This window comes from Chelmon rostratus, chromosome 10, assembly GCF_017976325.1.
Source record: "Chelmon rostratus isolate fCheRos1 chromosome 10, fCheRos1.pri, whole genome shotgun sequence".
NCBI classification, from domain to species: domain Eukaryota; kingdom Metazoa; phylum Chordata; class Actinopteri; order Chaetodontiformes; family Chaetodontidae; genus Chelmon; species Chelmon rostratus.
This window is the reverse complement of record NC_055667.1, coordinates 6976308-6997446: the sequence shown is the minus strand read 5'-3', so window position 1 is coordinate 6997446 and position 21139 is coordinate 6976308. Positions and strand designations below refer to the sequence as shown.

Genomic DNA, 21139 nt, shown 5'->3' with positions numbered 1-21139 from the left:
TTTCCCCCCCGGCTAACAAGCCGCTCTCTGTTTTAAAGCCGGACATGACAACTCTTCTGTGAAATCCTAATCCCAGGCAGACAACTTTACAGTGCACCTTTAATATCTCGATGTGAGACGTTCTCAGATGGTGCCCCCGCCCCGCCTAAGAGATGAGGTAGATATTTTGCCTCTGTTGTGTGAAATCTATGATGCGAAATGATTTAATTAAGATAGGCCTAGCAGTCATAATTAATTCTGCCTCTCTCCGAGTCAGGCTTACTGTCAAGAACACAGGGAAAGGCCCAGGCAGAATAAATTACACGAGAGTTGTGTGTGTGTGTGTGTGTGTGTGTGTGTGTGTGTTTCCCCCCCCTATCTGAGAGGGTAATGGGTGTGGAGTGCTTAGTTACTGTATTCTCCCACAGCTGACAGGGAGTTATGTCAATTCTTTAGGTAGAGGCAGTGCTCTCAAAGGGTAAGTGAGCCCGCTGGCACTTTTTTTTTCTTCTTCTTCTTTTTTTTTTTTTCCAGGCGTCCCACCATCTTAGATCAAATCCCATTTTGGTCCAGGAGTTTATTCTGTCTGTCAGTGAGGAGCATCCTCTGGGGAGCGCTGTCAGTGACAAATGCGAAATTGAAATTCGCGGCAAATGGTCTCCTGCCAGGCAGGTTGCGCCGGTGACAGCTACAGTCACAGAAGACCCCTGAAGTGTCTGAGGCATGTTTCTCCATTACTCTTCCTTTCTTTTGAGTCTCTGGCCTATTTTGGATCTTGTTTGGACATGGTTTAGTCACCTAAGGCTGTAATAGGATGAAATGAAGGACACCTCCAGAGAGCCACATACGCCTGATTTTCCTGTCAGCCTGACGACCCTGAGCCAGAATTCAAGAGGTGAATCTAATATTTGGCATCTTCTAATACAACTAGATTTGCCATAATTCACAAGACATAAATATCCAGTTAAGTAATTAAATCTTGAATAAATAAATGACCAAATCAAACTTGACAGCTTGTATATACCACTGCCTCCTTCCTTTGTCCTTCACCGGTGGACAAACATCTGGATGTGGACAGTGACAACTGGGGGCCGAGAGCTTCATATATCAAGCATTTCCTAAAGCCGTCCCGCTTTCCAAAAGTCCAATATTAATCCCTCAAGCTGCAAATTCTCTGAGCTTTCTAGCTCTGGCCAAACACGCAACAACTGTCTTATTATCAGGAGACGACAGGCAATAATGAGCGTGGCCCGAGCCAAGCAACTGCTGCTTTGAGCTTTCAAAGGGAGAGTCTAATTAAAGGCTGCTTTGTGACTTTTGTCACTTTTTTTGACTGGTGATTATAGGCCACTCATTGGGGAGGATTCGTGAGCTATTTGTGGGTGGCGCACACCATAAATATCCTCTAAGAGCTTTGCTCGTGTTGTGCCGAACCTGCGTTTTCCCCATGCGAGTCCCGAGATTCTCTCGCTCTAATTTGCAGAACAAATTCCTTTACTTTCCGCGGAGTCTCCTCGCTCTAATAAGGACGTCTCATCAACAGCAGTTCAGAGACAAATTAGGCTGTTTAAGAATGCAGACTCTTTGGTATCTTGTCTGTGATTTCCTGTAATGAAGTACCGCGGAGCAGAGCGTCCTTGGCACTGAGGACAAGTTCAGTAGAAGAAGCCCAGTGCTCTTCGGTGCAGATTTGACTAATGCCAGAGCTATATCAGCCCTCCGCTGGTCTACGGCATCTTCTAAATCCCCTCCACAACTACTAAAACCATGCGTCTCCAAAAAGTGGCCTACTGTCTTATTTGGGCCAACTCTAATTGTCTCACTAATCTCTCCAGCATTAAATGACCCGGAGAAACTGCGTCCCACCGGGCAGGCTTACCCCGCTGATTGGAGACTCTGCCTTTTGTTTTGCTTGGCATATTAAAACAGCATAGGCTGCTGATGGAAAGCCTACAGAACTATTGGAAATGTAATTAAGGGCTAGCAGCAGCTTTTAAACGGTTGACTAGTGCAGAAACAAACTGTGCCCCTCAGACAGCAAAAACTTTAATACATAGGAAATGAGTGGCTCAATCGATAAGCAGGGCGTCTTTTGTAGGGGGAAATTCAATGGAAGACAGAAATGGGCTGCTTCACGGCCTGCATACTGTTTCTCATTTTCCCAGTGGAGAGCGAATTTTATGGCAATATTTGCTTCAAAAACAGACAAATAGAGACCTCTCCTTGAGATATAATCACTTGTCAAGTCAATTTCATCTTTCGTTAAAATAAAAACAAATAGCTGCTCCAAACTGTGCCGACTGCGATTGAATCTCCAGCGTTTTGAGATATGAGACACAAAGGGGGGGAAAAAAAAACAGACATACACACTCCTCAGGTGTTGAGGTGAGGCCGACTCGAGAAACGCTCCAATCAAGCACAATTATTTGTTGAAGCCAAACGCCACAGCCATTTCACATTGACAGTGAACAGCCTATTGTTCAGACTCCACCAGACAATCACACTCATCATAAAGCACCTCTAATTTCATACACTTTTTTAGGACGGCATCTTTCGCAAAGCGCTTTTCCAAACGAGCCGGCCTGTGGGCCGAGAGATTGAGCAATTATCAGAAACAGATTCAGCAAGCCCCCACTGTGGCCTTTTGTCCCTGGCATCAGCTGGCCGGCTGGGATCATTAGAAACATTTTCTCCTCGTCTTTTCTGCCTCCAAACCTCTGGCTTTGTAGCCTGCACACAAGCAGGAAGACACAACACCTTCTGAACTAGTAGGAGTCCATCCCTGGATGTCTGTCAATGCAGTGAAACACCCCCCCAAAAAAATACAACACCAAAGTCTATCGAACACTGTCTCACTGTGCTGCCTCTGATAAATATTCATGATAACAGCTTGAAAACCAGCTGTTTTCCTCCAATTAAAGCTTGCAGAGATCTACGATTTTCAAAATAAATTGTTGCTTTTTTAATTAACAGCTCGTGTTGCTGGGCCAGAAAACAACTAAAACAATGCAGCAAAGATTTATATTTGTGTGTACATATATGTGTGTGTGTGTCTGTGTGTGTGTGTGGAGGGGGGTAACAAGGCGAGGTGATGGTGCTGCTGTGCGCCTCTGGCCTACAAACCCCCAGCACCCTCAAGTAATGTGGAATACCCGGGGAAAGGCTGGTTATTATCCTATTAGACCCTATCAGAAGGATGTGAATGCTGCTGCGGTAACAGGTATTGAACATCAGCCCAACTAGCCGTGCGGAGCAGATCAAATCAAGTCATCAAAAGATCCCTCTCACATCAAAGCCCTGTGCAGACCTGGCCACGTGCCTGCCATACCAACGGCGTAGAAACAAAAAGCGGAGCAGCCAGATCTGGCACAGCGCACAGGCGGCTACCCACTTCAAAGGCAGGCATCCGCTGTCCAAGGTCATTATTCGCAGGTCCGCCCCCAAAACACCGGTGGTCAACGAAGGCAAGCAGAGAGAAACCACAGTGGACTTACCATCAGGAGGCTGCGCCGGTGTGAAGTGAGGAGGTTTGTCTGAAAGAGATAAAAGAGAAAGAGAGAAAAATGGGTTTTTAGTTTTGGCGAGATTCGGAGACTTCCCAGGGGTGAAGGCCAAGTAATTGAGTTGCTACAAAAAAAGAGACACATTCTGTCCACAGGCTCGGCTTTTCTATCAAACACATTCTAATGCAGCGGCCGGGCCCGGCAGGGACCCAGCTGGGCTAATCGACAGGGCTACATTTCAGCCATCGTGTTGTTTGTCGGTCATTGTGTGTATGGTCTTCTCATCCCGAACCACGCTGCATGGCTTTCGATATTGTAAAAGCACACAGGAATGGAGAACACAGAGGAAAGCTAAAGGCTGTTTGTTGTTTCGGCTTGACAAGTGTAAGATAAGATTTGAAATGTCACGTCAGCAGTGATGATGTGCAGTCCAGCAGTGTAAACCACACTCGGTGCGGACCCCCCTGCGCTCCCCCCACATGCAGAATCAATCAGATTTTCTCCCTCAATAAATCAGATGACATCACACTGGTCTCCAGGTCAACACCCAACAGACGATGACATAAGGCTCGTCGGTTTGCGGGAACCATAAAACAAGACCTGTGGTGTCAAATGTCTGCGCACAGAGCAACACTCAGGGGAAACATCGCATGAAACCTGAGTCCTTTGCCACTTGGACACCCTGTTGCTAGAAAATAAGGACGACGTTAAACAATCAGTGTAAATGGATCAATAACAGTTTATGTAATGGGGTGGGTGAAGAACATGCAGTTGGTTTTTACATTGTTTGGCAGGGAAATATGAGAACAGAAAACAGAATAAGGGCACTGAGACTTATTTTTATTGTTGATTAATCTGATGATTTTTTTCGATTATAAGACTGATTGCTTAGGCTAAAAAATGCCGAAAAACAGCACAAAAGCAATTTCCCCCGATCCCCGAGGACACGTTTTCACATTTCTTATACTGTCCAACAAACAAAAAATATCCCGTTTACAGTACAAAGCAGAGGAAAGCAAATTCTCACATTTGGCTTTGATAAACGATTGATCGCCCATTCAGATTGTGGTAGATTAATTTTCTGCTGACTGGCTGATCGATGAAACAATCGTTTTCAGCACTGAGCACAAAGTATCATCTCTAACCTCTTGCTTAGTTTGGCAATTATGCACAGGGATACATGGCACTGGATGATGCAAAGCTGTAAACAAAGTAAGAAGACTGACATGAGGTCAGCAAAGACAACATATCCAGTATTTTGTGTTAACTGCACCTATTTCTCACCATAAAACAACCATCAGCAACACAGCACAGGCACCGATCCGCAGGAATGATTTTGGTGTCTGTGCATTTTCAGTAATTACCAGAGACCCCGAACGGGCAGCCTCCGAGAAACACGGTGTGTTCCTCAAGGCCATCGTGATACACTGTTCTGAGCACAACCCAACCAAACCACCATCTCCAGCCTTGTCAAGTCAAGTCGGCTGTCGGACTCACTGAGCAGAGCTCCGGAGAGTTGCCGGAGCGGTGTGCGCTGAGCAAACAAGGCAACACACACACATTTCGGAGAGGATGTGCAGCCACCCAGCCATCTCTCCGGTGTCTCTGCACTGTGAGGGATAATGAGGGAGATAAAACACATCACATCAATTACCCCGCTAACACATTTTTCCAGGGCCCCGTCAGCCACCGCGTCGCAGCCTTTCTCAGGACTTATGCGATACCCGTCGGCGTCCCAAGACACAGCTGAGTTTTAAATTTAGGCTCACTTAAAATTGCTTGTCAACAGCCGGTGCTTGGGGGGGGGGGAGAGAGTGAGTGAGGAGAGGGGAGAGACGAGGCTGGTGCTAGAGGTGAATAATGAAGTGTCTGCTGAAGCTGTTTCCCGGTCAGTCACGACGGTAACTGATTTCCATCTGGGGGGGATTTCAAGAGAACGTGAAGCGAGGGGAACAGAAATTGGCTTGAGGAAGATGTGAAACTTCTGCTAAGAGCGTAAAGGAGCACACGCGAACATGTACAGGCTGGACCTCCCGTAAGCATGTGTGAACGCACACACACACACACACACACACACACACACACACACACACAGATACAGACGCACCGCCTCACAAAGCAAATCAGAACGGGCCTGACAGAGAAGGTGGGGCGCAACGTGAGCTGAGATGCCAGGAGAAGCTAAACGACTTCTTCACATTTCCATAATGAAAGGACAAGATAAGGTCTTTCCATAAACATATCGGGCTTTCCCATCTCCCCTTGCACCTGGCAAAGTCTGCATGAATTCGCCTGCTTGTGTGAATGTCACAACACGGCCATCATTCACCCTATATCTCCAGCAAATCAATACGTGTCTCACTGTGACATTTACCCATGTGCAGGAAGAGGTGAGTGCGCGCGTGTGTCTTTGTATGTTTGTCACCTTCTCCGCTGGCGTGGTTGATGTATAGTCGTACATAATGATAAAGCAAGTGTGTGTCTGTGTGTGGGCTCTGTTGGCAGGCGGCAGGGCTTTGGGGGGGTAACAAACGTTCATGTTCGCTCCACTCCACTCCGCGGGTGACAATAGAAATTGAGGCTGCATGACGCCCCTCTTCCCACCAACACTACTACCAGCACTATTACTATCCCATCCAGCTGTCCTTGTGGCCACATGATGAGGGCCCTTGGCAGCGTAATAGAGCCCCTTCCACTTCATCAATTTCCCCGGCACACACTTCTCTTCACTCGGCCATCTGAGAGGTGACGACTGCCTGCTTTAACCGAGTTTGTCTTCAATCTAGGAGAATCTGCCTGGCTGAAATTGATTCGATCACACGCCGAGGTTACAAATGAAACGCCCTCCTCCTGGTCACCCACCTCCACCAATTAGGACGAAAGGGAAAGACAAAGATGAAGATGATGGAAAGACCCAGGGCCTGAGAAAGAGGTGCACTCTGTGCAGTAACATCCTTCGGGCTACGGGGACTTTGCCTTGTACATGACTGAAAAGTAAACAGCCTGATAACAGACTAACAGAACGCCAGAGATAAAGGGTTGACATGGAACAACAACCATGGCTGAAGAGTTTTTCCAGAGCCAAGTGTTTCGCAAATACCACTTCAACCCGAATTCGGCAGCATGACAATGACTCTTAATGCTGCGCTTTCTCAACTTATTTACTCACTTATTATTAGGTCCTAAGTGATTATGTGACACAAGTCTTGCAAAGCTCATTTAGGAGAGAGGAATTTCACCTTTAACACAGACTAAACTGGCAAGGCACTCCGAAATAGACTTGTGTGAGGCTGTGAGGGAGTGAGGAGAATGAATAAGTCAGCGCTAACAGAGGGAGGAAAATGGTACAGGGGAACACCTGAAGGTGAGCTGTCGTGAGTGTTGCACTCAGCCGGCTGGTGAACGTCTATTTCCGTCACATTGTGGAGGCACTGGCGCCAGTGTTGAAGATTTTCAATTGACATCCAGCATCGGGGTTAGCGAAGACAAACTAAAGCAATTACCTCTGCTGTCAGAACCGCGCTCAGAAAACTCTTTGACCCAACAATCTAGTGTGACGCCCACCATCAAACCTGCCACCACTGACTCAGGCACACAAACATTATGCCTCTGCCTGTTAACGAGCCACTGTACTTTCAACATACAGTGGGACAAGCATGATGCAGAGGCAGCGTATGATGGGAGGGGTTGGGGCTTTCCAGGCCAAAAGACAAATTTTCAGCCTCCGAAGGCATTTAGTCGCCATTTAATACTTTATCCCGAAGTTCAAAGTAAATGCCAAGTCTTTGGGGAGGAGATATGAAGCAATTTCGCAAGCCTGCAGACACAGAATCAAGGAAAGGGGGGCTGTGACTTTAGCTGTCCTGATGTCCCTACTTCGAGAGCAGATAAGGCTGTCATGGGAGGTAAAAGGAGGTGGGCTGTGCAGGGTATTTGTTTCAGCAAGGGCATTTCATGTAAAAATTATATAGAATGTGCAACGCAAAATCATTTCTTTGCGGCTAAATTTGGTCTCAAGGTACGCGCCAATCTTTGAATTTGGGTTAATGGCATGCATTCTGCTGTCAAAGAGTGATCCATACATTTAGGCGCTATGAAAGCAACAGATTGCACTGCAGGCTGTGAAGTTTGGTTCTGTTATACCAACGTACAGTTGTTGAGGAACAGGAGCACGGCGAAGCCCAGCGTAGATGTGGCCAGCAGGATCAGGCAGATGTTGCATGGGATCATGAAGTAGCGCACGACCAGGGACACCTTGTGCTGGTACCTGCGGTCCTGCTCCTGGGGCGGTGGCGAGGGATAGTGGCACCCGCTCATGCTCCACTCCAGTGACCCCCTCCCCTCCAGGGTGGAGGAGATGATGGGACGAGGAGGGCGACGAGGGGTGCCCAAAGACCCGTTGGAAAAAATGATGGCGGCGGGGTGAGGGCAGAGGATGGAGATGAAGATAAAATAAAAAGGCAAAAAAAGATGCGTAATGGTTGGTGATTCAGCTGTGGTTCCAGCTGTGCACCGTGGCGGGGACCCGGTGACTGTTCCTGTCAGAGAATCGCAGCAGAAAGCTTTCAGCGGTTTCCAAGCAACACATTTTTAGAGATAATAACATCCATTTGGAGAAAGAGGACACACAGAGGGGACAGAGATGTTGGACTCCTACAGCCCCCCACCTGTCCACACGACCTCCATTCTGCGGCACCCGAGAGGGAAGAGATAAACTAATGGGCTTTCAGTGTGCAAGTATGCGTGTGTGTGTTGTGAAGTGGTTTATACTTACAGTGCAAACACGTGTGTGGATTTAAGTGGGTGGTGATAATGCGTTTGTAAATGTGTGTCAGCGCGCTTTTGGCGTGAACGTGCTGAAACCTGTATGTTAGGATGTTGGTGTTTTGGACTGTCAAACATCCACACAGAAAACTTCCAATCGGACCGACAGTAAATCCACCACAGGAATCCTCTGATTTGTTCCCAGCGACCCCCGGTAATTAGATGCACGCTACGGGGGTCTTCCCTGTCAAAAGCCTCTGCAGACCGAGCCGAGGTCCGCCGCTCTCCAACAACACGTGTCACAAGTATTTTCCGACGAGCGTCTTCCCGAAGCTGCCTGTCGGGGCTTTGTATCCTCTGGACGGGCCTCTTCGGCTTATGGTCGCGGTGAGAAGATCAGGACCACGGCGCGTAAGATCCGTCCAGACCTGCTGCAGCGCGATGCGCAGGACGGCTGGACAGCAGCTGGCTGCGTCTCGCTAAACCATATGCTCCTGGGTCCGCGGAGAAGGTTTGGTCTCCCTCCCCTCCTCCCGTGCGTGCCTGCCGCTCCTCCTCGGTCCAGTAACCTTTACTCCCGTCCAGTCTCGTAAGCGGCTGCCACCACCACTGCCCCTACCCTGCTGGGTCAGAAGAAGTGGCGGAGAGGGGGGGAAAGTTGCAGGATGTCCACTCGACCTGAGTCGAGTCGTCTTCTCCCGCGAGCGGCTCCGGATGAGCAGCGGGACGCAGAGGCGCTCCTGACCGGACACGAGGAGGACAACCTGCGCGCGATCGGAAATCAAGCAAGAAGCTCGAGGCGCAGATTTGTCGGGCTTTCTTCGCTCGTGCCGGCGCCCTCACAGACAATCCAAAGCAAATAATGAGAGGAAAGGGCTCTCATTGCGTCCTGATCCTTGTAAGACCTGGGTTGATTTAGCTCCTATTTTTTTCTCCTTTCAGGAAACAACTTGTCCAGGCTTTCCTCTCTTTCTCCGGTTTGCCGTCTCTTTTATACGCTTCCCCGAGCATCCAGTCCCCGTTTCGCTCGCCTGTCTCGGTCCAGAGGCGCTCCCACTGTCCTGGCCGCGAGGATTTACGCAGCAGCAGCTTCTCCTCCGCGGGGATCCAGCATTCACTGGCAGCCAAAACAACAAATTAGACTCCGTGTATTCATAGCGCACTTAATCCCCCAGGCAGCAGGTAGTGGTCCCGGTGTCAGCGCACCCAGCCAGCTGAAGCAGGGTTGGAGTGAGTCAATGAGAGGAGTCATCGGACAGACACGGTAATGCAGGCAGAGAGGGCAAGTAAACGGGAATGAGAGGAAGTGTTGGCAAAGGGAAAAGCAGCTCCTGACATTTCGTGAGTTGTTTTTTTTTCTCTTTTGGAGAGAAACAGCAGGTCTCCCAAACACTCTCCTCCTGCGCGCTCCTCTCAGCCCACAGCCAGCGGAACGGATGAGCGCATAATGAGCGAGCGGGCGAGCGAGAGAGGGGTGGGGGGAGTGGTTGAGGGGCTGTCTTTCACAAAGGCAGAGGGGAGGAGGGGATGGAGTTGGGTGAGGGAACGGGAAGGGAAAAAAGGAAAAAGAAAGAAAACGAGCGAGAATAAAGGCTTTGGGGAATAGTACTCGAGTCCTGTCAGAGTGGGGAGGGGGGCAGCAACAGTGCAGCAGCAAAACAAAAGAGGGCCACGGTCTTGGGAGATGTCAACCAACTCCTCCATTTGTTTATAGCCTAATCAAAAGAAAGTCTCTTCCACAAGAGCTGGAGAATTTCCACAAAGATTTAATGAGGCAAACTGAGACAAAAAAAAATAGGCCCGCAGAGGGTGAGAGGGAGGGGGAGGCAGCAAAACTTAAACACATTAAAGTCCATCACATATAGAGTCTCTCCAAACAGCCTAACCCACTTGTTTTTGACCGATATGCGTAACCGTGCAGAAACAAGCCTGAGAAACTCTGCATGTTCCACAGCAACAAGCCAATATTCAATTAATTAACAATCCCATTTGGATCTCTTTTTTCCTGACAACCAGGAATAGGTTTCTTTTTCCCGCTGTGTTAAATAACATGGCAAAAAAAAAGAATATTATCTGGCAGACGATCTGAGGCGGAAACCGCTGCATCCATAGCATATAATTTCTTTGCCCTTTTAAAAAGCGATGGGTGCATTATTGCTCCTCTAATGTGATAATGAGGTCAGGACGGAGGGGCTGGTTCTGCTTTGTTTTAGCAAGACCCTGCATCAATATCTACTTTCAACAAACCCAATGGCAGCAGGCGGCAGATGCAAGGCGGTATCTGTCATCAATTATTTATGGTTTTTTTTCACTCTCTCTATCTGTGTCTCCATCTCCATCTCTGCCGCTCAGTCCCCCCACCCTACGCTTCACACATGCACACAGACTGGCGGTGGTGCACACAGCGGCTGCTCCCACAGAGGAATTGCATGAATGCACACACAATTGCCTTGTCTGTCTGACACAAACTAGCACATGCACACAGCAAAATGGCTCCTTCTATCTTTTTGTCTCGATCTGTTTTCAGCCTACAAGGAAACACTTGGACACACACTCGTACTACAGTACACACACACACACACACACACACACACACACACACAGGTGGGTGATCTTGCTTCGCCCCAAAGTCATTTATCTTTTTGGACAGTGTGTTCATTCTCGAGCCTAAGCTGAGCTCTGTGGGGGAGACTCTAATACGAGGGGAGCCAGGTTTTCAGACTGCCTGCTGAGGGTCAAAAGTTCATCCCGCCATCATCGGCAACAACACCCACCCAGAGGTGCCTCTCCCCTCTGCGCTCTTTCTGGACACGATACCCCAGACAGTCCACATCGGCTCTAACGTTGCATAACAAAACCTGATTGATGGAGTGACTGAAAAGGAAAAGGAAACAGCTGCTGTCTTATTTGCTGCCTCTCTTTTGTTTCTCTCTTCACTTTTATGCAAAACTTTGTCGTTATTATCATGCTTATTGCCTCAAGTGGGATTTTTGAGTGCAGCAAGGGGTTAAAACAATTACATTACACCAAAGTGCACAACTCAACTTGTGTCCGCGAATGAAATGCCAAATTCCCCCAGCAGAGGGTGCCGGGGAGTCAGCCCGGCACTCGGCTCTGCCGCCAAGACCCAAATAAGATCTTCCGTCTACATCAAAGCTCAGCTGCTTTGATCCATTTTTAATGGCACAAGTATCGCACAAGGTTAACATCTCTCTCTGAAGGCTTTGAAATGGCAATTTCCATTAAGAAGCCAAAGGGGCTGCTCTCTTGTTTAATGGTCTGGCAGGAGTAAAAGCATCAAATGTGTGTGCACTGTGCACGTGTGTGTGCTGCTCTTAGTGCAGAGGGTGAGAAAATTTGTCAGGTTCAATGACTGATTGAAAATAACGCTTCAATCAAGGTGTGAGTGTGCACGTGTGTGTGTGCAGCCCAGTGCACATCCCGGTCTTCAGGCCGAGCTGCTCTAATTGATCTAATTGATCTAAGAGACAACAGTTGTCGCCTTTGCCGAATGACAATTTCTCCTCCAAAAGGCCAAAGAGATTAGCGGTGTGAAAGAGACTGTTACCACTGAGATTTGCTTAAAAAAAAAAAAAAAAAAAAAAAAACAACCAACAGCAGTGAAAGACTTTTACCCTCTCCTTGCATCATCTTTATATTTGCATTATATTTATATGTTTCTCATGCAAGCCACATTCCAGCTGGACTGCCACAGGGTCAAGGTTCACATATAAGGTAATGTTCTCGCAGCTTTGTGGTGATAGATGGCATCCAGACGGCGCTGTTTTGTATCTAAAAGCGCTTTATCAGCGCGAGGTCAGCGCTCTGACACACAGTGAGAAGGAGAGCAGGAGATGCGAGTGTGCGAGTTTATTCTGCTTTAGCGTGCTCGATGTGCAGATTTTCTAAAGATCTTGATTTGAAATATATGAAAGGTATGAACTTGCACTGATTTATTAGGTGAGTTCAAACAGCTGATAAAGCATCATCATGCCTTCCCTCTGGCCAAGCAAAAACCAGCCAACATCTGCACAACCTTTTCCCAGGGGCAGCAATCAAAAACTAAATATCAAATTTGGCATTAACAACATTTTAACTGTGGTGAGAATAACTTGTCAGAAGACGGTAAAGGTTTCTGGTTCGGAACTGATAAAATGAATCCAAAACGAAGCCATTCAGCCTGTTGTGATGACCTCACATTCTTGACTTCAGAGTACTTGTTCAAGCTCACAACTAAACAACTATCCTGGACCACTAAGTGTGAGTATGGGTTCCTCGGCCGAAGCTTTTCATCAAATAATGTGTTTGGGATAAACTGTGCGCGAAGATCTATCGCTAAATGCGACAACAACAGCTTTGTACATTAGAGTGTGTGGAAAAATCGCTGCTGATGAATCCACCAGCACCCCATTAGAGCGGGACTCTGTCCATTTTTCAAAGCAGGAGCTATCAAAAGCGAAGCTGTTGCCTTCACTAATGGCATTAGAGATCATCCTTTCCTGCTGTCCATTGTAAATGAGGGTTTTAATGATGTTGATGAAAAGAATAAAGTCTGTTAAAATTTAGAACGGATTTGGTAATTGCCTGCGCTAAAGCCTGTCTATTGGCCCACTCAACTATTCATGTGTTTCCAAGATAATTCACTATAATATTTATCATGTTTTTTCATTTTTGTTTTGGTGCTTGTGTATGTATAGATAATGAGAAATCTGCTGCATTGACAGCTGTTTCGGCCTATGGCGTCTCAAAGCTCCATCAGCAGCTACTGACAGTGGTGTAGTTGTATTTGTGCAGTCCTAACAGTAACACGACTGATCCATGTAACTAATTCCACAGCCAACTATGTATTCATGGCCGCAAATTCCACTTTCAGGGACATTAGGCTGACATCAGAAGGCCATGTTGAATTCTTCATGTGCATCGAGCCGTGCAGCCGGGCTGGTGGAGGGAAGCCCAGTCTCCTCACCCAGTGGGCTACAGCGGTGAGACGCTAACAGGTGGGCCAATTGTCTCGCTGCGGTATTAACTCCAATCATCAGAAGTCAGACTTCGCTGCAGCATCCAACGGATTCCCAGACTTCCCAGTCATCGGGCCTCCGAACTGAGCAGCACTAATGTAGCAGCGGCAACACCGGGGCCTCTCGCAGCTGTGCACGGCTAACGGCATTGACCTCTGCTGAACTGGGACTCAAGGAAAAACAGTGAAAACGACGAAAACTAGATGCTTCTCTGACTGGATCATGGCAACAGAGCACCAATACAACAACAAACGGACGAAGAAAGAATTAGCGTTGAAAATCTTTGATTGTTTCACAATCTGAAAGCTGAAATCCCATTTCAAGTCCAGACAGATGCTACAGGCGAGAGACAGATTAAAAAAGAAAGAAGCATGTCATCGGAAGGTGTTCACAGATTCTGAACACCAGCAGTAGTTTTTAAGACTACGGGGAAGGATTTCTCACGTCACGATTGCATGTTTCTAAAGCAATCACAGCGTCTTATCGGCTGACGCTGCAGCACAAGTTGAGACCGGTTGAACTTTGTTGCCAGATGGCCTCGGATCTGAGCACAACTCATTGAAATGAATGAGGGTCTGTCTGAACCGTCTCTCTCAACGCAGTCTAACACATCGCTCCAAAATCGCCCATAAGTGCTCAGTTCTTGTGTCTGTGAAGGACATAGCACATGAGTCACATCATTTTCACACTCATCGAACCATTCAGAGAGCCCTTGTGTCCTGTGCAGAATCATCTGCATTCGTTATGCTTCTCCACTCGTGCACCCAGGTTTTTCCTTCGATTTACCATCAGTTTGTATGTGCAGGTCATGTTATTTGACAGCAGGGCTTCAACAGGCATGGACGCAATCTGGCACCAAGCTCCGGGAGTTCAAAAGCTCAATTCACAAGCTACAATTCACCTAAACTGGTTGTGAAAACTGATGCCAAAGATGCAAACAGCTTGCAAACGTACGTGCAAAATCCGTCACAACGTGGTTACTCAGTGGTTTCACGTCTCAGCTTGACTGTTTGGATAATAAAGTTGGTGCTGTGTCAAAGTAAAAACTCAGCACTACCTCTGACTCAGTGGATGATGGTATCGTTGCGATGTAAGTGTGAATGAGAGAGTTCCCACACCGGGTGGGCTCCGCACAATGTGATTCACCGTGTGACGCATCCCCCGGTATCTGGTGTCAACTTGGGCACGCTATGACGCTGAAAGCGGCCAAATGCAGCCCACGGCTCCACATGAGTGTGCGCTCGGGCGGCGATCTGGACTGCGGCGTTTGTTGAGAGCGTGCAGTTCGACATTTACGGTCGCGTTCGTGGGACTGACCTGGCCTGGGAGAAACATCCCCAGCAGCTCTGGATGCAGCACTTCCAGAACCATAAGCCTACGCAGTGGCTAACTTAATGCTAGGAGGCTAACGTTAGCCGGGAGAGCTTTATTCTATCACTCGTATGCCCTTTTTTTTTCAGGCTAAGATTAGTAAACCAAATTAGTTAAGATGAGAAATTGTATTATGGGTATTTTTTTAAAGGTCCTCTGGGAGAAGAGGTGCTTTTGTGTTGGTGAACAACTTTTTGACAACAACCGTCGGACTGTGCACCTTTGAAAACATCAATGGGGAGTTTGAATATATTTTTAATAATAGGGTTAATTTGGAAACTGCTGACTTGGCACCCTCAGCTACTATTTCATGCTCATGCTCACTGTGGTCTCTGCAGCCGGAGCGGCACATGCGGTCTGCTGATGTTTTGACTCTTAAACTGCTTTGGTCTGTGTCATGTTAAACTAACAAGACGTTTTAGTACAGCTGAGGAAAAGCTGCAGTGTTTTTTGGCCGTTCTGGGTCAGGTTTGCCCACCCTGGCTGTAACCTGTATCTGCTGTATTTTCACTCTGATCCACCTGTTGTGCTCTGTTAACTTACTCTTTCCCCCTCTCTCTCTATGTCCATCTGTGTGTGTGAGGAGTGTGACATGTGATGTACAGTGTGTAGTAGTAGTGATAACCCATGTCTGTTGGTCTTGATATAATATATTTATCTTTTATAATTTTGAGTGTGGGGGGAAAAAAAGGCAGCTCAATCACATAACGCAAGGTAGCTTAATGCGTGCTATTTCTAGCTTCTGGGAGGTAGTTTTATTCTATTGTGTGTGTGTGTGTGTGTACTCACACTGAACTATTGACATTGATTTGAGCCCCGCCACTATATGGATTATCACAAATGCTGACAGCGTTGTCCAATAATGATTTATTTTTATCGCATATTTAGACATTTTTGCTACGTGCTTGCTGCAAGCCTGATGTATGTGTATGTTGAGGTTGTTTAGACTGCTAACCAGTCCTCCTGAGGCTGTTTGGCCATCCACAGAGGAACCTCCACTCAGTATGGTCCACCTGTCCACACTCAACACTTCTGGCTACATTAGCCTCTTCCTCCCACTCCATCCCACGCTGCCACGACCTGCTTTTTCAGCCTACTCTGAGCCGGCTCTTAGCCCGGGGCCTCATCCAGGAGCCGTCCACTGCTGGACATTCATTCCCTCTCATATGGTGAGGATGATATTCCTCGCCTCGGGGCTCATCTCAGAAGACGGCGAGCTTAGCCTGAGGGCTGATGTTCTCGGGCCTGCTGCCCCCTGACCCTCCTTTTTCCTTTTGCACTGGGCTTCGAAATGGAGAGGAACTCGTTCAGGAAGGAGTAACTCATTATTAGCGCGCTCTGATTTTCTAGCCAGCCGCTCCTGCACATCAACACCCACAACAATAATGATTACAGGATGTAATATCCTCCCCGCTCCACTGCCTTGCCCTGTTTATTCAGGTCTCCAGCACCAACATTTCCCCTTTATAGCCATTGTAGGAAATTATTCCAATGGACGGGAGCAGGCAGGGCAATAATGACAGAAAGAGAATGAAATGGCGAAAAAAGACAGCGGCAGAGAGAGAAAAGGCGGGAACGAGAGCAACCTGGGAGCTTGGCCGCAGTATGCAGAGCCAGTGGAGAGTGACACTTCGCCATGCGGCCGGCATATGGAGCCAATTGTGGCAGCAGCACAGGAAGGCCGGGAGCAGGGAATCAGAGAGGGAGTGGCTCGCTCTGACAGCTTTTACACTGGAAAGGCAAGGCTGATGGAGCTGAAGGATGATACAGATGTCAATCTCTGGCCAAGTCAGCCATCTGTCACGGGGAACCGGCCAAGTCACATTGGCCCCCGTCACGCGGTGGAAGTGGTGGGAGACTTGTGATGACCAGTCATTATGAGCTGGGAGCTGTCCTTTCTACATGGCCGATTCCCAACAGCAGCTAACCTTGCACTGGCGTAGACAGAGGACAGACAGTCGCACAGCGCGGGCTAGGTATAAACATTACATCAATGCTTTCAGAGCACGCTCCAAGAAGAGTCAGCAATGGAAAATTGGCTGTGCTTGTTCAGATTCTCAGGTTTGTTTACTTATTCTTTGATTAGATATTTCTTACTCTGAATCGGACTACATTTAAATCAGGCAAAATTACTCGTATAACACTGATACGTTGAGCCCCTCCTGTATTCACCCCAAAAAAGCCAACGTCCAGATGATAGCTGGAGCCAGCAACGTACACATTTGTACACCTGTGATGCGTTTGTGTGCCAGCTCAGATTCTGACTGACCTCAACACCACGAATTCCAGTTCTTTCTCTCATCTCCATGTTGACTGCCTTCTTTCTCCTCTTGTCTCTGTGCGTTTATAATTTATAGCCACGAAGCCTCAGGACATGAGCAAATGTTCTGCTCACATTTTCAGCCTGCACCGACATGCCTTCACCTCAGTTTGCACAGAGCCAATTTGTGTCCACTTATGTCAATTCTACAACTTTGTATCCTAAAACATTCATGCTGCGTCCACACTGAACACACCTTAAGGTATTAAGGGACCCTAAGGAATTCCAGATATTGTATTAGATGCTCAAATAATACCGAGGCCTACGCAGATGTGAGGAAACATGGAGGACACAGGGAAATAACTGAGAGGAGAACTGCGTGAGAGTGCCGATTATCGCCATTCAGCAAGTTAACGCTAATGTTAAAAAGTCAGAGATACAGGGAGGTGTCATTTCAAAAGCTAACAATGCTAAGGCGATGCGGATGTGCTGCTGCCCACAGATGAGGAACCATGCCAAGACGGCAAAGAGAAAAATTCTTTAACATGCCCTCTTCTTGCACATAAAAGGTTTCAGTTACTTAATGAGCAGCAGCTCTGAAGCGGAACGCCATCGTTACGTGCATTGACTCGCACTAGAAAGAGTCTATTTTAGATTCCTGCTTCATCAAAGGCCTTATCTTCTACTGTACAGCAAACACCTTGTGCTGTGCATCAACAAGCCAACACAATTACCGTTACCTTTACTTTTGTCTAACTATAGCACGTCTGATCAACATACATCGCTTTGACATATACATGCTTTATTTACCTACATCAGCTTTGTATCTTTGAAAGATGACAGTGACAGCTATTAAACAGTGGGACCCTTTCATTTGCATTTACAGTAATGAACTCGCTCTCCGCCTTCTCTCTCCTTTCCTATCAGCCCGTCGCTGGCTGCTGGCTGCACATCGAGCTGGATCTTCTCGGATAGAGGGCAGAGAGGGAATATTAATTGGCAAGCAATACCCCCTTGTTGAGACGCAGCCCATAAATGAAACGGCTATAAATTATTTATATGCCTAATCAGACCGCATGTGCTGAAGTTATTCTCTCAAACATGACAGCTTCTGTGCTATTCCTTTTTTTCCCCCTCCTCGTAAATAATTCTCGTTGCTTTTGGTGCGAGTGCAGTCAGATAAGCCAGTGTGCTGGAAGTAGAAAGCCTAATGAAAATATGGTGCCACAATGACGAAATAGCTGTTTTCTGGCTGCAATCACGGTCAGGAAAAATGAATGACCCGCTTAGCGGCAGGTATTAAAATGCATCCTGTGTTTGGAGGGTTTTATTCTGATAGACTGAAAGCGGATAAAGTTCAGGTGTGAATGCACACAAGGTACGATGACTATTAGCAACCAGGTGTGAATGAAATGAGACTGATCCACAAAGAATGGGTACAGGGGTTATGTAAGAGGAAACAAAAAAAAACAAGGCAGCAGCTGTACACAACTGAAACTATATATTAATGTGTAATACCAGCAAACAGACCTCTAGAGTGGCACACAGAAGCTGGGCACAACATCATCTTCTTCATTAAGGTGAGGGGAGCTCTGTTGTCATGGCTATGACCATATGGTTAAGGTGACATGACAATCATGGTCATGCTTTAAAAAGAACACAGTGTAGGCTGTCGGTTCGAAACTGGACACAAACATCTGTCTCTCATGTCAACATCTGAAGTTTTGCTGACCCATCGATCCACCCCACCACCTCCATCAACATCACCTTACTTGGCCTTTTGCTGCTGTCATATTTCCTGCAGCCACTAGAGGGCTTTGACACTTGAATGTAAACATAAAGCATTTTGACACAAGCAATGATTCTTGGGAGAATAGTCTCTTAATTACACCTTTAAGTTCTTGATGTCAGTGTAACGTGATTATCTTTTAATTTTGGACGGAAAAAGAAATTCTAAAATGTTTTCGGCTCTTGGTATTGTGAGAGCAGTTTTCATTATTTTCATTCATGACATTTTCTTTGACTAAACAATGGTTTCACACCTCAAAGGCTTCTTTGCTTGTGTTTACATAACATTTTGGTATCAGTACCAAATCAAGCCCTGATTTAAAAAATCAGAGCAGGACACAATCTGCACATAAGATGGATACCAGCCATTACAAACACCACCACCTCCATCTGCAGCACTCATTGTAAGCTGCACTCTCCTGCTCTTCCTGAGCTCTGGGTTTAGCAGGGTCAGTGCTGTCATAGTTGGTTTGCAGTTAGAAGGAAAGAAAGTCAGTAAAGGGGACCATTACAGACCACAGAGAGCAGAGAGCACCCAGCAAAGAACCACCGTCAGACTCTTCAGGCAGCTGACAGACATCAATAAACCCTCCTTCATCCTGAGAGCATCTGTCCGTCAACCACAAGTCTTTAGCTGCTTCTTCCTTTTCAGCCGCACATTGCTCTGAGACTCTCAAACACACAGGCATTCATACAAGATAAGCACAATGACTTGGCATTCACACACAAGACAGAGAAAAATATAGACAAAGGCTGACAAATTTCCTCCTTCAAATGTCACAAGTTGCCGCAGGGTTGAAAAAAAAAGAAGCTCTGCCACACATTTGTAAGAAAAAAGGACGAGAGGGTGGAAACCGGATGGTCCGGTGGATGTTCTGTAATTTTCTTTTCAAAAAAATTTTATGACCAGGAAAAAGCCCCAGCAAGTAGGTGCACAGACATTTCTGCAAAAAGGACTTCCCGATGTTTCATGACCTCCTGTTCACAGCTGACGAGTCATTCACCTCGCTCGCCAAGACTGCGATTAGCTGGAAAACCCCGCTCCAGACGACGAACATCCTGCCTGTTAAAGTGTCCTTGATCAAGACTCGATATCCAGTCCCTGAGTGCCGTCCTGCGGCTGAGCCTGACCTCCGACCTCCATTTTTAAGGCGACATGAGAAAAGAGGGTTTCTCCACAGGGATCAATAAAATGTCTTTCTGTTGGGTGCTGGGTCACAGCAGAAAACCCTCAATCATCCCTGGTGATTGGCCTCAATTTTAACTTCTACCTAGTGTCCGCGAAGGTGGAGATACAGCGTTTGTCTCGAGTTGGTGTCAGCTCAGGGTCAAATTTTTTACATTAGTACACCGATCATGGATATCTACTAATCCTTATCAATTCGTGCAATGTAAAGTTTGAGTGTTGGACGGTCCTCGTGACGGTGAATGGGTTCAGCCTCCAAAACCTTCTGTGCTTATTTCATACTGAATGTTCTCCAGTTTTCATGTAGATTTCCTACACGGTGCTCCAGTCCGATGCTCCTGGCACGGTGCAAAAGCTCCTCGTAGATGCCCAGTATAAAATGTGTTTGTCTGTGAACGTGTGAGCTGATTAATAGGCCAGTTGCCAGCCTCTGGTGTTTCCTTGCCTTTCGTCCAAAGCATGCTGGGATTGTCTGTAGCTCGAGTGTGCCCTTGAGTATGAACAAGCAGGCGCTGATACTGGATGGATGGATCTCGCAGTAGAAAGCCATTTCAGACTTGCTAAGTGATAAACATCCATTCATATAGGACAGGGGCGACCACAGGACCAAAAACAATCCATTGTCAATTGACAGAAGAGGGCAAATATGCAGTTCTGTGGAGCCCTGACGAGACCTGTATGTAGGTGTGTATGGATTTCTACATGTCCCTCTCTCGTGGCCCTCCCTCTTCATCTTCATCAGCCTGTGCACAACAGCCAAGACACAATCACAGTGGGAGCAGTGTGTGCCGATGCATCAACTCGTCTGTCATCCAGAAGTGACGGGGGTGGAGTCATGGAGGGGGGGTGGGGGGGCAGTGGACCTGGTTTTTGCAAGCGAACGCATGACAATGATGAGCTTGGCATGTCGCCGAGGCAACAAGCGGCCTCATCCATTATTCATCTGGGTAACAAACTGATAAACGAGGTAAATGAAGAGGAACAACGGCAGCGAAAATCATGCCGAAAGAGACATTTAGAAGCCGGCGGCAGCGGCGGCATCCTGAGGCGCATATTAATATCTGAGGTATACAACAAGGTCTGGACGCAGGGTCATCCTCGAGACGAGGGATGTGGGGCAGAAGTCCGCGCCTTCAGAAAATGGGATTCACCCCCCCCAAAAAATGTGCTAAATCATCCCTGCAAAGACATGCAGGTGTTGAAAAGGATTTGCATCTCTGCAGAATGATCGTATGTAGTGACTAGTTCTCATGTCATTATTGACCCACCT

General features: G+C 47.2%; 1 protein-coding gene across 1 annotated transcript in view; it reads right to left on the bottom strand.

Annotated features, from left to right (window-relative positions):
* Nucleotides 1-21139, bottom strand: part of agrn (agrin) — a 235932-nt gene that overhangs the window by 140385 nt on the left and 74408 nt on the right. Inside the window, exon 3 of the mRNA XM_041945446.1 lies at nucleotides 3474-3512. Within this exon, the coding sequence (XP_041801380.1) occupies nucleotides 3474-3512 (39 nt within the window). The remainder of the gene's footprint in view (nucleotides 1-3473; nucleotides 3513-21139) is intronic.